At 36.4% G+C, this 17,856-nt stretch overlaps 1 protein-coding gene across 1 annotated transcript in view; it reads left to right on the forward strand.

The window, feature by feature from the left end:
- The window catches only part of MALRD1 (MAM and LDL receptor class A domain containing 1), an 806,170-nt gene that overhangs the window by 628,514 nt on the left and 159,800 nt on the right, over positions 1–17,856 (forward strand). Inside the window, exon 34 of the mRNA XM_078074136.1 lies at positions 13,441–13,642. Within this exon, the coding sequence (XP_077930262.1) occupies positions 13,441–13,642 (202 nt within the window). The remainder of the gene's footprint in view (positions 1–13,440; positions 13,643–17,856) is intronic.

Raw genomic sequence — 17,856 nt, forward strand, 5'->3', positions numbered from 1 at the left:
TTTAATTTGAACAATGATTTCGTGTGAATGAACTTACTTCATTTGCTTTGAGATATTAAATAACAGACTGGGGTTCTTGATCCCCTATCTCAAATGAAAAAGACAAAGAAAAAAAGAGTGATATATTTCTTCAACTTTTAAAAACAGAGCTAAACTGTAGATTATTCTTCAATTCAAATTCTGATCATTCCAGGTTTTTTTGGCTTTTGTTTGTTGTTGTTTGTTTTTTAATCACCCATTCCTCTATTTAACCTAGGGTAAATTCCTAATTTTAAAGCACTGTAGCTTATTTATAACTCAATGACCTCCCAACCCAGAAAGCTGTGATGTTTTAGTGTGAACAAGCAATTATTTGTAAACTTAGTGATGAGAACTTTGCTAGCTCTCATTGCAGTACCCACATGATCTTGACTCTTGTAAGTAGATACATTTGTTTTTCAAATAAAATAATGAATTTGCTAAGGTAGAAATTGCACAGCAAGAAACATGAGATTCTGCTTCCATTACTGACTAGCAAGTTAGATATTCTCTCTAGTCCTCTACCAAATTTTTGACTAGAAAGTCAACTTTCTAGTTGATGCTTTCCAAGCCTAAAGTTCTTAAATCTTGAACTTTTCCATTCTTTAGCAAATGTTTACTGAGCCACCTGTTCTATACATGACAATATTCTAGGCATACCTAAATAAACAAAACAAATTCCCTGCCCTGATAGGATTTATGCTATCATGGTGAGACAGACATTAAACAGGAAACATGATGAGTAAGTTGGGTAGTCTTTGCAAAGACCATGTAACACAATGAGGCTTAGTAAGAGGACTGGTGGAGCCAGGGATGGTCAGAGTGGGCCACACTGGGATTGTAAACTTTGAGCGAACACTTGAAAGGGACCAGGGAGCGAGCCATGCAAATATGGGGGACGTGATGGGAGAACATTTCAGACAGAGAGAAAAAACAAAACAAAACAGTGCAACAGCCCGAGTTGGGAGTGTCCTTGGTGTTTAGGAGGATTGGCAAGGGAGCCTCATGGAGGGAGAGAGTAGTCAGACCTGGAAGAAGGGGGAGGGGAGAAAGATCTTGAAGAAATATTTATACCTTTGCAAGGACATTTTTATTACCTGTGTTGTGTGGCCCAGTTCTGGAGAATTGCTATTACTAATTGAGTTCTTCAGGGCTTCCTTTGATAGCTTAATGTACCTAGTACTTGGACAATTCATGCTTCTGATAGGCAAAGATGCTTGGTTTATTAGGAGGGAATTGGGGTAAGGAGTTGGCGTTTGCAAGGTAAGAAATGATGGGCCACCTGACTTTTTTTAAATGTCCAATATTGGAAGTAGAAAGTGTGATGGAAAGAGGGAAGGGAGGAAAGAGAGAGTAAATGTGTTTAAAGGACTGGGTGGTTCAGTCTGTTAAGCGTCAGACTCTTGGTTAGGCTCCGGTTATGATTTCAGGGTCATGAAATCCAGCCCTGGGTCAATTTCTGCACTGAGCGTGGAGCCCGCTTGAGAGTCTCTCCCTCTCCTCCTCCACCCACTCGCATGTGCACACGCTCTCTCTCTCTAAAATAAATAAATAAATCTTTAAAAAAAAGAGAGAGGACCAAGTCACCATTTGAATAATGCTTAATTGGTGTTGAAATAGATGAGACATTAGTGTTTTTTCTAATAAAATAGGCAATTGAGTGAATCAAAGCAAATAAGAAAAATTCCATACTAGCTCTATCACCTCTATACTGTGTATATTTGGGTTTTTAAAAATATTCTTGAATTAATAGTTTAATTTTTTAGCAGTTTTAGGTTTCCAGAGAAAATGAGCAGAATGTGCAGACAGTTCCCATATACCCCCCCACCTCACCCCAACTTTGCACTATTATTAACATCTTACATTACTGTGGCTCGTTTGTTGTAATTGATGAGTCAGTATTAGCACTTTATTAGTAAAGTCTATAGTTGACATTAGGGCTCACTCTTGGTGCTGTGCATTCCGTGGGCTTTCACATATGTGTAATGACCTGTATCGACATTATTGTCCAGAACTGTGTCACTACCCTAAAAATCCCCTGTGCTCGACCTAGTCCTCCCTCCCTCTCCAACACCCCTGGCAACCACTCATCTTCTTTACTGTGTCTATAGATAGTTTCACCTTTCCCAGAAATCCATAAAGGTAGAATTCTACTTGAAACTGTATTGACCGCACCATGTTGGTGTGGTGGGCAGGGTATGAGTGGCCTGCCCCGGACTCAGAGCCCCCTACTGAGCAGATTCTCCCTGTTGCTGCTGCCAACCCCACACCACCCAGGCCTCCACCTCCCCAGGGAGCTTCCAAGCGCCTTCACCCTCTGCCTTCCCCGCACTCCCAGAACAACCATTCTGTACTCCAGGAAAGCACATGCAAAAGGTCCCTGGCTTCTGGTGAGACACAAGACCCAATGAGGAGAGGGGCACGATGGGAACAGCGGCCCACGCCCACCCTGTCCATTTCCTAGGTCCCCAAGGCAGAACTGGATCTGCAGCCCAGACTGAGCTGCTGACGTTAGTCCTGGCCTCCTACCCATTTGGCTTTGTTTTCCTGTCTCTCTGTCTGTCTACTTATCTGTCTGGACTATTCCTGTCTGTTTGTCTATTCCTGGGAAGCTCATTACTACAGGCCCTGGCATCTACCCACTTTGTCCCATACTATTATCCTAAACTTACCTCTTATTCAAAACACACACACAAAATAAAAATAGCAAAAACAAATGAACAAAACAAAAAAACAATAAACAAAAACTCCAAGTCACCTAGATTTTTTCCTTTGTTATCTTCTAGAAGTTTTCTACTTTTATAGCCTTTTCAGATTGGCGTCTTTCACTTAGAAATATACTTCCCTCATGTCCTTTTGTGCCTTGATAGCTCATTTTTTTCCTTTTATCCCTAAAGAAGATTCCAGTGTACAGATGTACCAACATTTGTTTATCCATTTACCCATTGAAGAACCTCTTTGGTTACTTCCAAATTTTAACAATTATAAATCTGCTATAATCATTCATGTGTAAATTCTTGTATGGAAATAAGTTTTCAACTCCTTCGGGAGCACAATTGCTAGATCATATGATAAGAGTATATTTAGTTTTGTGAGAAACTGCAAAATTGTCTTCTAAAATACCATTTGGCATTCCCACCGGCAATGATAAAGAGTTTCTGTTGTTCCTTGCTGGGATTTGGTGTTTTCAGTGATGTGGATTTTAGCTGTTCTAATAGGTGTTTTAGCTGTTTCAGTTTTTATTTCCCTGATGATATATGATGTTGGGAGTTTCTCCTATGCTTATTGGCCATCTGTATTACTGCTTTGGTGAGGTGTCTCTTCAGATCTTTTGTCCCTTTTTTAATTGGGTTATTTTCTTGTTTTTCTTTTAAACGTTTTGCATATTTTGGATACTAGTCCTTTTATCAGATTTGTGTTTTAAAATCTTCTCCAGGGGTACCAGAGGGGCTCAGTTGGTTGAACATCTGATTCTTGGCTTTGGCTCAGGTCATGATCTCAGGGTCCTAGGATCAGGCTTCGAGTCGGGCTCTTTGGTCTGCTTGAGATTCTCTCTCTCCCTCTCCCTCTGTTCCTCCCCCTGCTTGCTCTCTTGCGCTCACTCTCTCTCTCAAACAAATAAATCTTTAAAAAATATATTTTCTCCAGTTTTTGTGTTGCCTTTTCATTGTCATAACAGCGTCCTTAACATTGCAGAAGTTTTTAATTTCAGTGAAGTCTACCTTACCGGTTTTTTTATTCATGGATCATGATTCTTGTTTTATAGCTAAAAAGTCATCTCAAAACCCAAGATCAGGGATGCCTGGGTGGCTCAGTCCGTTGGGCATCTGCCTTCAGCTCAGGTCATGATCCCAGAGTCCTGGGATCGAGTCCCACATCAGGCTCCTTGCTGAGTGGGGAGCCTGTTTCTCCCTCTGCCTGCCACTCCCCCTGCTTGTGCTCTCTCTCTCTGCCAAGTAAATGAATAAAATCTTAAATAAAAAAAAAAAAAAAAAAAACCCAGGATCACATAGATTTTTCTCCTGAGTTATCTCTTTGAGGTTTTATAGTTTTGCGGTGGACATTTAGGTCTGTGAACCACTTTGAATTGGTTTTGGTGAGATATGGAAGTTCCATGTCTAGGATCACTTTTTTTTTTTTTTTTTTTTTTTTGCATGTGGGTCTAGTTGTTTTAGTACCATTTGTTGAAAATACTAATCTCCCTCAATGAGTGGCCTTTGTTCCTTTATCAAAAATCACTTGACTGTATATATGTGGGTCTGTTTCCAGGCTCTCTTTTCAGTTCTTTCGATCAGTTTGTCCAATCTTTCACCAATACCACCTGCCTTGATCACTGTAGCTTTGAAATGTCTTGCAATCAGGTAGTGTCAGTTCTCTTACTTTGTTCTTATTCTTCAATATTGTTTTGGTTATTCTGTCTTTTGTCTTTCCTTATAAACTTTAGAATGAGTTTTTCAGTAGCCTCAGTTACTTGCTGAGATTTTGACTGGAATTGAATTGAATTTGTATATCAAGCTGAGAAGAATTTGTATCGACAATATTGAGTCTTCCTCATAGAATATCATCCATCTAATTAGATCTTCCATTTTTTTCATCAGTCTTGTAATGTTCTTCATATGACTCATGTACTTTTTGGGATAATATAAATAGTATTATGTTTTTAATTTCAAATCTAATTGTTCATCGCTGGATCATAAGAAAATAAGTGACTTGTATATTAACCTTGTATCCTGCAACCTTGCTATAAATTACTTAATAGTTTCAGGAGTTTTATTGTTGTTGTTGATTCCCTGGGATTTTCTATGTAGACAATCATGTCATTTGCAAACAAAAGCATTTTTATTTTTTTATGATTGGTGTATCTTTTTTTATTTTTTTATTTTTTTATTTTTTTTTTTTAAGATTTTATTTATTTATTTGAGAGAGAGAATGAGAGAGAGAGAGAGAGCACATGAGAGGGGAGAGGGTCAGAGGGAGAAGCAGACTCCCTGCTGAGCAGGGAGCCCGATGTGGGACTCGATCCCGGGTCTCCAGGATCATGACCCGAGCCGAAGGCAGTCGCTTAACCAACTGAGCCACCCAGGCGCCCGGTGTATCTTTTTTTAAAGATTTATTTACTTATTTGAGAGAGAGAGGTGGGGAGGGGCAGGGGGAGATAGAGAATCACAAGCGGACTCCTCACTGAGTGTGGAGCCTGACATGGGGCTGAATCTCAAGACCCTGACATCACTACCTGAGCCCAAACCAAGCATTGGAAGCTTAACCGACTGTGCCACCTAAGCACCCCTGATCAGTATGTCCTTTAATTCTCTTTCTTCTCTTTATTTTATGTATTGCATTAGCTAGGACTTCCAGTACAATATTGAATAGAAGCAGTGAGAGCAGACATCCTTGCTTATTCCTGATCTTAGCAGGAGAGTGTATGGTTTCTCACCATGAAGAATAGGGTTAGCTATAGGTTTTCTGTAGATGTTCTTTATCAAGTTGAGGAAGTTTCTTTCCTATTTCTAGTTTCCTATGAGTTATTATCATGAATGGGTGTTGGATTTTGTCATATGCTTTTTCTGCATATCAGGGATCAATATTATTATATGATTTTTCTTCTATATCCTGCTGATATGATAGATTAATTAATCAATTTCCCAATGTTCATTCACCAAGCATACTTGGAATAAATCTCACCTAGTGGTTATTTGTCATTCTTTCTAAACATTATTGGATTCCATTTGCCAATACTTTGTTGAGAATTTTTGAATCTATGTTCATGGGAGATATTGGTGTGTAGTTTTTCTTTCTAGTGTTGTCTTTGCCTAGTTTTGGTATTAGGGTAAAGCTGGCTTCATAGAATGGATTTGGAAATGTTTCCTCTGCTTCTATTTTCTGGTTATGTGATTATAGATAATTGGTATAATCTCTTTCTTAAATGTTTGGTAGAGTTTACCCGTGAACCTATCTGGGCTTGGTGCTTTCTCTTTTGGAATAATTGATTCAGTTTCTTTAATACTACAGGCCTATTCAGATTATCTGTTTGTCCTTGTGTGAATTTTGATAGATATGCCTTTCAAGGAATTGGAAAGTTTTGTCTAGTTTACCAAATTTGTGGGCATAGAGTTGTTAATAATAATCCTTTATTATCCTTTCATGGGATCAGTAGTCATAGTTCCTCTGTCATTTCTGATATTTATATTTGCATCTTCTTTTGCTTCCTTAGGTAACCTGATGAGAAGTTTAGTAATTTTATTATTCTTTTCAAAGAACCAGCTTAGGTGATTGATTTTAGGTCTTCCTTGCTTTCTGTTAAATGAATTTAATTCTATAAAATTTCCCTCTAAGCACTGCTTCACTACATCCCACAAATTTTAATTAATTGTACTTTCATTTTCATCTAATTTGAAATAGTTTTAGTTTCTTTCTTGTGATTTCTTCTTTAACCCATGTGTTATGAAGAAGTATATTGTATAATCTCCAAGTTTTTTTGGGTTTCGCATACATCTTTCTGTTACTGTTTCCTAAACTCCATTGTGATCTGAGAGCATACACTGTAGGATTTCTGTTCTTTCAAATTTGCTACAATGTATTTGATGGTTCAGAATGTCATCAGTCTTTCTGAGCGTTCCCTGTGAATTTGAGAGGAGTCTGTGTTCTGTTGTTGCTGGATAAAGTATTCTATAAACATAAAGTTGATTGACGCTGCTCAGTTCAACTATGCCCTTACTGATTTGCTGCCTCCTGATTGTCAATTACTGATAGAGGGATGTTGAAGTCTCCAACTGTATGAGTGGATTCATCTGTTTCTCCTTGCAGTTCTTCCAGTTATTGTCTCAAGCATTTGACGTTGTGCTATTAGCTGCATCCACATGCAGGACTGCTATGTCTTCTTAGAGAACTGACCACCCTCTTCATTTTGTAATACCGTTTGTCCCTGATAATTTTCCTTTCTCTGAAATTTGCTCTTTCTGAAATTAATATAGCTTTTCCAGCTTTCTTTTCGTTAATATTAATATGGTAAATCTTTATCCCTTTACTTTTAATCTATCTGTATCTTTATATTTAACTTGAGGGTTTTTTTTTTAAGATTATTTATTTGTGTGTGTGTGAGAGAGAGAGAGAGAGAGATCACAAGCAGAGGGAGCTGCAGGCAGATGGAGAAGCAGGCTCCCCGATGAGCAAGGAGCCTGATGTGGGACTTGATCCCAGGACCCTGGGATCCTGACCTGAGCCAAAGGCAGACGCTTAACGACTGAACCACCCAGGTGTCCCTTAACTTGAGTTTCTTATAGATGACATATTATTGAGTCTTTTTTAAAAATCCACTATAACAATCTCTTTAATTGGTATATTTAGAAAACTAACATTTAAAGTGATTATTGGTAGTTGGATTAGGATCTAGCATATTTGTTTATCTTTTATACTTGTTGACCTTGTTCTTTTTTTTGGTCCTCTACTCTTTTTTGCCTTTGTTTTAATTGAGTGTTTTGTATGATTCCTTTTTTTCTCCTTTTGTAACATACCAATTATACTTCTGTTTAAACTTTTTTTCTAATTTTTGGCTCATGAATTTGCAATATGCATTTATAAATAATCCACTTTCATTATGGACCACTAACATTATGCCACTACACGGGTAGTGCAATTCCATTATAAAGAGTATTTTCAAGTTCTCATTTCTATCCTTATAACATGCTACCATTCATTTATTTCATTTACCCCAAAACTAAAATCACTGAATACATTCTTGCTATTATTATTTTGAACAAACTGTTACCTGTTGGATCAATTAATAATAAAAATAAAATATTTTATTACTTCATTTATTCTTCTCTAATGTTCCTCTTTATGCAGATTGGATTTTCTGACTGATATCTTTTTTGTGTTCTCTAAAGGATTTATCTTAACTTTATTTGTAGGGCAGGTGGACTAACAAAAAATTATTTTCACTTAACGTTTGTCTGAGAAAATCTTTATTCTTTATTTTGATGGATAATTTTATTGGATACAGAATTCCAGATGAGAGTCTTTTTTTTTTTCCTCTCTATCAGTACTTTAAATATTTTTATTCAACTCTCTTTTTGTTGGCATAGTTTCTAAAGAGAAGTCTGATGTAATTCTTATCCTTGCTTCTCTGTAATTAAGGTATTTACCCTCCCCAATGCCCTGTGGCTTCTTTCAAGATTTTTTCCTTGTCTTTGATTCTCTGCAGTTTTAATATTATATGCCAAGGTGTAGATAAATATTTTGTGTTCACAGATCTTCCAGGATCTGTGGTTTGGTGTTTATCATTAATTTTGGAAAATTGTCATTATCACTTTAAATATTTCTTCTGCTTTTTTCTCTTCTCCTTCTGGTATTTACATTATACATATTACACCTGTTGGAACCATTCCTCAGTTCTTGGACATTCTGTTCCATTTTTTCCAGTCTTTTTTTTTTCTTTGCATTTAAGATTTAGTAGTTTCTATTGACATATCTTCAAGCTCACTCATTCTTTCCTCTCCTGTGTCCAGTCTGTTGATGAGCCCATCAAAGGTGTGTTTCATTTCTGTTAGTGTTTTTATTTATTTCTAGCATTTCCTTTTTATTATTTCTTAGTTTCCATCTCTCTGTTTATACTGTCCATCTTTTCTTGCATACTGTCTACTTTTTCCATTAGAGCCCTTACCTTATTAATTATACCTATATTAATTCCCTTCTTGATAATTCCAACATTTCTACCATATCTAAACCAGGTTCTGATGCTTGCTGTGTCTCTTCAAATTGTGTTTTTTGTCTTTTTTGACAGACTGACGTGATGTACTGGGTGAAAGGAATTAGGCCTTTAGTGTGAGGTTTTATATGTATCTGGCTAAAGGTTAGGATATGTTTACTCTTTGCTGTAACTGTAGATATCAGTTATAATTTCCCTGTTGTCCTTATTTTTGTCTTCACTGTTACCTTTGGGTTTCCAGAGAGATTTATTTCTAAATAAGGCCTGCAATGTGCTATTATTTCCTTGTATTGCCCTGTTCATACACAGAAGCCCTACTCATGTGCTGGTAAGTTGTGGGTTTTCCTGGTGAAGAACTAAAAGAACCCAATTAGGTTATTAATGATTAGGTCTCAGTGAGTCTTTTAGTGCCACTGGGTTGTATCCTTCATACTTACCTCTCAGGTTTTTTGGGGTTTTTTGTCTGTTTGTTTGCTTGTTTGTTTGTTTATCTTTCCACTCCTGAGGTAAGACAGGAAGGCTAGAAGTTGCTGGAATTGCTTCTTTCCCTTTCCCCACCTCGAATGCTACTAGGAGCTGGAGTTAGGTATTTTCCTTTCTCTAGTTTTGTTAAACCCCAGTAAGTTACAGTCTCTTTAAGTAGTTTGTCTTGAGGGCAGGTCTTGCTAAGAAGAACAGAATGCTTTGGGTATATTTCAAAATGGCTACTTTTCCCTTTATTTGCCAAAATTTTGAGGGAATTTTTCTCTAATTTTCAACACGAGAAACTGGTGGGGCTCTGAGAGGTCAAACTCACAAAAGTGTAGCGTCCCCTCAAGAATGTTTAACATTGAAACTTGTCTACAGTGGGCCTTCAGCCTTTCATCAGTTTCATTCCAGGTTTTTCTACCCTGCTACTGGTTCCTACAGGAATTTCTGTCCTTGGGCTTCTGCCCCAGTAAGCTGTGATTCTTTGTGTCCACCTATTATTCTCCTCAATTTTGGAGGCAGTGGTCCTGATGGTTCTGTGACATCAGTTGTCTGATGGATCTAAGAAGAATTATTGATTTTCAACCCAGCTTTTTTCTTGTTGTTAGGACCAGTAGGACGATTTCTAATCTCTTTTATATGCCATATCGAGGACTGGAAGCCTGTGCTGTGTACACGTAATGGATTGTTTAATTTCTCTCTACAACTCTAATTCCAGATTTGTAGAGGGCAGTCAGTAGTCCTACCCTACATTCACACATGCGGTAGGGTTCATGTAACATATGTGAGTTTGCTAAATTTTCAAATATATGGATAATGTTATTTCTCTTTTATTAAATAAGTTTAATGCCTATAAACTCTTCTTTTTGAAGGAAATTGCCCTTTTCATTACTTTTGATTTTTTCTTTCTTCTATTATATAAATTTGAGTGTTTTCAAATGAAGCCATGAGAAACTGTACACTGACAAGGATTAAGTGTAGCTCGGTTCATTGCTTTACCCTATCAGTGGTGATTAAAGAACAGACATCTAGCAGAATAGCTGAGAGTAACTGGGACCAAGTAAAGCCAAGGTTTTGTCTTGGCACTGCATTGCATGCACAAATTTCAATAAGCTAAATAATAGTGAAATGGATAAAGTGTTTCTGATATCTGGAAGTGTCCATTAGGAGACTCTAAGTCAGTGCCAGCCTACCTTCCATGTTGCAGGCACTTGGAGATTGTGACTCGCTGCAGGAGAGGCATTTCAGGAAAATGTACTAATTGGGTTCTTTTAGTTCTTCACCAGGAAAACCTGCATACTTGGGTATTGTTGAGATAGCTGCTGTCTGGTTTCCATACTATTCTGTAATTTAATTATTAACTCATATTTTCTATTATCTCATCATATCTTTTGTTGAATGTTTTCTTTCAAAGGTATGCTCACTCCAAATAAATGTTGAGGAGTTTCCTCCTCAAAAAAACTTAACATATATTTAATTGAATGTTATTATAATATTTTTATTTAAATGACGTATCATTTTATTCTATCTATGAAGTTTTCTTCAAGTTTTCCCTACCCTATATCATAAGCAGTTACAATTATAGTATCATCCTTGAATATAATATAATATTGATTTAATATCTAAACATAATATTTTTATTTATGTATTCTTTGAATCCATATTGTTTTATGATAAAAGTCATGATAAAATGATTGTTTTATAATATATAATGTTGAATATTATTGTATTAATGGGTATATGTCTGACCAAAATTTAGAAGATCAGAAGTAACCAAATTATTTGTCCAGCAGCTGATTTTAGAAGCTATTTCAAATAAGAAGTTATTATTGTAACATAAATTAGTTTTCAGTAAAATGTGTGTAATAAAATATAAAATTAGGAACAAATTAAACTAAAAGTATTTTTCAAGGTTATTAGCCATTTTACTTTTTCAAAGTAATAGATTTTTGGAAAATAATAATAAAAAAGAAAAATATTTTGCTGACAGTTATCACAAAAATTTCTCTGAAGACAATGAATATTGTTTTCATTGAAAGACAAAAATAAATAATATTAGCCTTTTTTAGGTTTCTCATTTGCCATAAAAAAAAACCAGCATTATATGGAGCCCTTAAATGATCCTCTTATTTTTACCATTGGCCATTATGGCTACAGAAACACTGGGCGTAGCATGCAGTTATTCAGATTAATGCATTGGGAGTATTATAAATACATGTTACAATTGAAACAATCCATGAGATTGTCAAAAAGTTTCATTGGAATTAAGTAGTGAAATAGTGAAATTTATCAGAATGAATGAGGAGTATAGTAGGGTAAAATATTGGGTACCATTGGTTGAAGTCTATTAGAGAGTTAATGCTCATGATGGGGCACGGGGGTGGGAGAACAGGCAGGGGATGTCACGGTGGATTTAGGAGAAGCAGAGTAAAAGAATGAGGGAAATGGAATTTGGCAAGAGCATGTAAGATTAATTGAAGATTAAGATGACTGAAAGAAAAATGAAATGAAAAACTAATAAAAATAGATATATTAATAAAATACATTTATACTAGGGTTTTGAAAAAAGCAAAACATGTTGGGTAGTGTTTTCATGTAATTTGGTTTTCTGAATTGTTTTTTTCCAGAAAAAGAGTTATAAAATAAAATAAAGTCATCCCCTTTTAAATCTTCATGTTGTAACTCAGGATTTATGAAGAAAAAAAGATAATTCAACTTAGGTTGACTTTATAAAGTTGTCCTGTTATCATATTTAATTGGAACCTTCTTACCTTTTTAATTTTTTTAAAATGGAGGTAATTTGTGTTTATTTAAGAAATAGGTACCGACCAGATCTTAGAGCTTTGGGATGAGTGTTTGCTTATGTGTGAGACTGGAAACACTCGGTTGACCCAGATTCCCTTCATACTGACTTTTAGTTTATTTCATTTATTGAGGAATCAATATAAAAAGTGCTTTTTGCTTAGGAAATGTGTGCTTTTCCATACTGTTGATGTTAAATCTCACTTTTCAGGTTTCCAAATTTGGGGCAAGTTTTTCTATTTTTCTTTCTGTATGATCATCTTGATGGTTTTTAAATTTTTTTTAACTTCCATTAATAGCTGGATTTCTGACTTAGACTTTCTGTAATAGTAACATTAGCAGCATGCTAATTTCTGGCTCTAGATAATTTGGTAGCTCTTGGGAGTATTTCTAGAATGCCATACAATATCGTATCATTACATGCAACAGAATGAGTGGTGTTATTTTCTCCTGATAGTATAAAATTTAGATAAACTTTTGTAGGATAAATTATCTTTAGATAAATTTTGATACTAAGAAAAAAAAGTGAGAAAGTAGGATTTTTTTAGTAGGGAGCAATGTTATTGGACAAAAACACTGTTGCAATAGAAGAAAATTATTATTATGTGTTTTCTTTTTTCTGAGTCATATTTTTTCCCATGTAAAAGAAAGAGTTGTGTAAGTGATTGCTAACATGCATTTATATATATACATATACATATATATATAAAATATAACTATCATTTCTAGGGAAATGATAACTGAAAGTTAGGTACAGAAAGGTAGTATAGAAAAATATGTTTACTGCCTTGCCTGTTTTTGTTGTTGTTTTTGAAGAGCACTAGGAAATGGCATTTTTTGTTTTGAATTGTTTTTTACTGTTCAAAAAGATTATTGGAACTTGGCCTGGTGGTTGGTTTCAAAGCTAACTTTATTGCTATTTCACTTTTTATGTGTTCAGTCTGTTAATCCTTGCATTTAAAAAGTCCTGGGTATTGATGTTAGTTAGTTAATTCAGGAAGATTCTCTGTTTGTCAAAATACTAAATATGTTATGCACATTACTTTGGCTTCCGAAATGACTTGTATATGATCATGTTCACTTAAGATAAGTGTTCTCTTCTTTTAAATCAACCTTGGGGAAACATGGACAAAGTCCTTTAGCAATGAGAAATTCTAGTTTTATAGCTCCTTCCAGCTCTTTTAGATTCTTAAGATAGTTACAGGTTTTGGCCATGCCCACTGTGATACACAGAAATTGACATGACAAAACCAAACAAAGGTCTGACTACTTAAAGAAAATATAACTCGCTCTGTAACCCCAGTTTGTGAGACAGAAAGTATTATAGTCAAGGTGTCGTGCTGTCCCATTGCCAGACTCCATTCTTCTGTTAACAACCAGGACGTCCATATATCTCTAACATCCAAACCATAAAGAGTTGCTTTTTCTTTTTTTGCCCCCATTATTAGGTATATACCATTGAGGAATCTGGACTAAACATCCTCGTGTGGTCAGTGATTGGAAGCAAAAGAACTGGTTGGATGTATGGGCATGTCCCTCTCTCCAGTAACAGTGCATTTAAAGTGGCATTTGAAGCTGATTTGGCTGGAAATGAGGAAATCTTTATTGCCCTTGATGACATCACTTTCACCCCAGAATGTGTCTCTGGAGGTAAGTGATTTCTTTAGTAGATGGGGTGTATAAGGATTGTTTTACTATCCAAATATAGAAGAACTGGGAATTCCTGCTGAATAACATTTGTTTCCAGGTCCAGTACTATTCATACATTGAAAGAAGATCAGTATATGTTGTAGGAGGTAATGTTGTAGGAGGTAAAGTTTTTCTGGCCATGAGCTTAGCCATCAAGTTTTCATGCCCTCTAGGCAATCAAATTACTTTGATTACAGTCCTAAAGAGACATAGGGGAAAGTTAGTTTCATTAGAAGAGCATTATTATCTTACTTTCTTTATTTCTAAAGGTTCGCAAGAACTACAAAAGGATTCTTCTGGTCACCTATCATCTTCCAAAGTATCTTTTCCATCCAAATTAGCTTTTCCCCATTCCCTGGACCATTTCCCTTCTCCTCAGTGTTTCTACTGTACAATCTAGAATTCATAGTCAAAACAAGAGTCTTGTCAATAACGGTTTTTGTAAGAAATCATTCCCTTAACTGAAATCTGAATTTCTCCTATTTACGATGCTTCCGCTTAAGTGGCCGTTTGTTCTTTATAAAGTCTTCAGATTTTCAATGTGAAATAATAAGGTCATTGTCTTTCTGGCTACTCTATGCCTCATTCAGAATTTTATTTTTATAGAGTTATTTAAAAGTTTCTTCTTTTGGGGGCGCCTGGCTGGCTCAGTCTGTAGAGTATGTGACTCTTGATCTCAGTGCTGTAAATTCAAGCCCCACATTAAGTGTAGAGATTACTTAAAAAAATAGAAATTAAAAAAAAAATTTTTTTTAATTTTCTTCTTTTTAAGGCCACACATCTGGGTTCTTACCCTTCCAATGGTTTTTTTTCTGTATCCTAAGTCCTGGGCAATTTCAACTTCCAGGTGACTCAGCCTATATAAAAGGTTAACCTTTTCAATTCTAGTTACCTTCATAAATATTCTTCCTCCATAACCAGCTCCCACACTTACATCCTGGATCTTATCATCTTGTCTGAAATTTTAGGGTTGAAAGTTTCATCTGATCATTATATCCTCTACTTCCTGATTACTCCTCCTAAACCTGTTTTCAAACATAATTAACAAGAAAAAAAATACAATTCTAGATTCTCAGTGCTTCCTGCTTTCTTCTATAAAATAGCTTCTTTATACTTTTTTCCTAATAATCCCAGATCTAATGATCTAACATCTCAATTCCATTCTCAATCAGTACTTTGAATTATTTTATGTCCAATTTTTTTATTTTTTATTAATTGTTTAAAAGATTTTTTATTTATTCATTTGAGAGAGAGAGAGAGCACTAACAGGGGGAGGGGGTCAGAGGGAGAGGGAGAAGCAGACTCCTCGCTGAGCAGGGAGCCTGACGCAGGGCTGGATCCCAGGACCCTGGGATCATGACCTGAGCTGAAGGCAGACGCTTAACCATCTGAGCTACCCAAGTGCCCCTATGTCCAATTTTTTAAAGATAAATTTGGGTTCTAATTATGTGCCAGGCATTGTATGTATTAGCACATTTATTTATCAGACTCTAGAATAAATACAAATATCCAGGTCATGTTCAGTCATAATGGCCTTATCAGTCTTTGAAATTGGGTTACTATAACCATTTGTATTTTCCAGGCTGCTGCTGGTCATGCTCATTGGGACCACTAAAAGTTTTGGTTTATCACCTTAGCTGGTGGTCAAGGGTCCTACACACATCTATTTCCCATTCCCTGGCACTGCTTTTTTCTACAACAGTCCTCAAATCTCCCAGCTATTCCCTTGAAATTTCCTCACTCTGCCAATGTTCTTATATCCTTTGAATAGAAAATAACCCCCTTTTGTAACAAACTCCCTTAACCTTTTTTTTTTCCACCTCTAAATGTGCCTGTATCCACAACCAAACACCTTTTTTTGTCACTATTTGTCTCAGGGAAAACCCTCAGTCTTTCCAAGAGCACATGTTCTTGGTCATTTCCTTTCTTAGTTCCTTCCAGTCACTGTTCCATCAAAGTCTTCTCTGTCCTATATCTTCTGTTTCTTTCCTTCCCCTACTTATTCTTAGCTCTTCTCACACACATGCAAGCAAACATACATACATATGTGTATACATACATATATACACATACATACACTTACATGCATTTATACATCACTTCCCACTAATTTTGAGCTCCTCAAGAGCAAGAGGAGCTTGTCTATTTCATCTCCAGAGCTTAACACAAGGACTAGGAAATTTGGGCTGAAAAGTTACTATTATTCTAAATAATCATAATAACAATTGTAACTGATTATGTGAGCAGAGTTGCTAACATTTGCTTAAGTATAAGAAGGTTCTTGCCCACTGTGTTATAGAACAGATTCTACTTTTGAGGACAGTTAAAAAACAATAAGACCTCTGGCATTAAACCATGTCTTCTTTCTGTAAGTTTCTGTAAAAGTGCCTCCAACCAAACTCCCATCCAAAATCCAGAATCTCTAGGTGTAGTTTGTACAGCAATGCTTCATGGTTGATTCAGGCAGACATTTTTAGAAAATCATCAATTAAACCAATGTTTCTCCAATGGGAGTATCAGGAACCCCATAGTGACATGCCAGGGAGCATGCAATACCACCAAATAACCTGGTTGCAACTCCACTGGATTCACTTGAAGATCTGGGGAGAGGTGACGTAAAGTGTTATGTGACATTTGGAGTAAATATGTACTGAGTGGTGGAGAGGTGACAGCTGGACTAAAATTGTGGAGACACAAGTCTAAATCATGACTGTCTCACTAAATCACTGTATAATTCTGAGAAAATCATTTTAACTCCTTAGACCATGTTTCGTCATCAGGGAAATGAAGTAGACGATCTCCTAAGTCCCTTCCAAATCTGCCATTTTATGATCAGGCAGGGCTAGAATTGTACAAGAGGATCAGGAAAGTGAAAGGAATGCATAGAGAATGACAGAGAAAGGGAGTGAGTCCAGAGAGAAAGAGGCGGGGACAGGTAAGGGGGTGCAAGTGTAAGGGCAGACAGGTGAGAACAGAGGTGTCACTGCAGTTAGAGAAGGCTCATCACTCTTCGGTGTATTGGTGAACTTGAGCAGGCCTGCCCTTCATTCAGCCGGTGTAAGTTGAGAATCTACTGTGTGCTGTCCTGGATTTGGATTGGAAGGGCAGTTATGAATAGAAGTTTAGAAGTTTTTTGTTTTTGTTTTGTTTTTTTTAACCCCCCCCCCATTACCTTAGTCTAAACACACCTCAGGCAACACATTCTATAGGTTTTGCCTTCTTTTTTCCCCCCTTGCTTCCATTTTACTGCTCAAACTCTAGTTCAAGGCATCCTTATTACTCATCCATATCTCTGTAATGGCTTCATAACTGATTTATCTAATTTACTGACATGTAAAGAACTACCAAATTCATCTTCTAGGACCTATGATAGAGTAAGATCCAGAAAAGTAGATCTGGCATCTTTCTTATTCAACACAATAACAAATTTTTTTTTCAAGTAACAGAATCTGACTTGAGCTAACTTAAGTCGAAACTAAGTTTGTTGAAAGGATTTTGGATAGTTCCAAAAATTAAATGGAATGCTGAGAATCTAACTCAGAAAAATGAGTGGGAAGCAAGTGAGATGAAGTACATCAGAGGGTAAAACTGGCTAATTCCACAGTCTTTGAATACTTGCTTTGGAAACTGGTCTGTCTACTCCCCTGTCATCACTCTGAATGATCTCTAACAGTCCCTGTGTCACTACATCAGAATTAAAATTGCTAGTTGGAAGCATACCCTTGACCAAGCCCATGCTTCAGGGTCCCCTAGGTTATGCTCTAATATCTCATCTCCACATCATCCAGGCCTTCATGATGGCCAGTTCTCTTGTTGCTCATAATCAAGCTTGAATACTCTGCAGCATATGGACCAAATTATAAAGTTAACTAGGAATAATAAATTATCTGTCTGTACTCTAATGGAGAGAGGGGAAATAAAAGGGAAACTGATCAAAATACACAAATTCATACAAGTTATAAAGAAAAATGCTTAGAGGCTCTCAATTACCTACTAAATAAGCTTCGTATCCTTTAGTACAACTCTTGTCTTATCTGTCTCTGTCTATGAAATAATCCCTCAGAATGAGACCCCCTGCCTCTGTCCAGCCATGCCCCATAGCCTTCTACCTCCATGACTTTGGTCCCACCACTTCTCTGGCTAGAAACGCCCTGCCCTTTACCTTCTCTTGTGTA

This window comes from Halichoerus grypus, chromosome 6 (assembly GCF_964656455.1).
Source record: "Halichoerus grypus chromosome 6, mHalGry1.hap1.1, whole genome shotgun sequence".
Lineage (NCBI taxonomy): Eukaryota > Metazoa > Chordata > Mammalia > Carnivora > Phocidae > Halichoerus > Halichoerus grypus.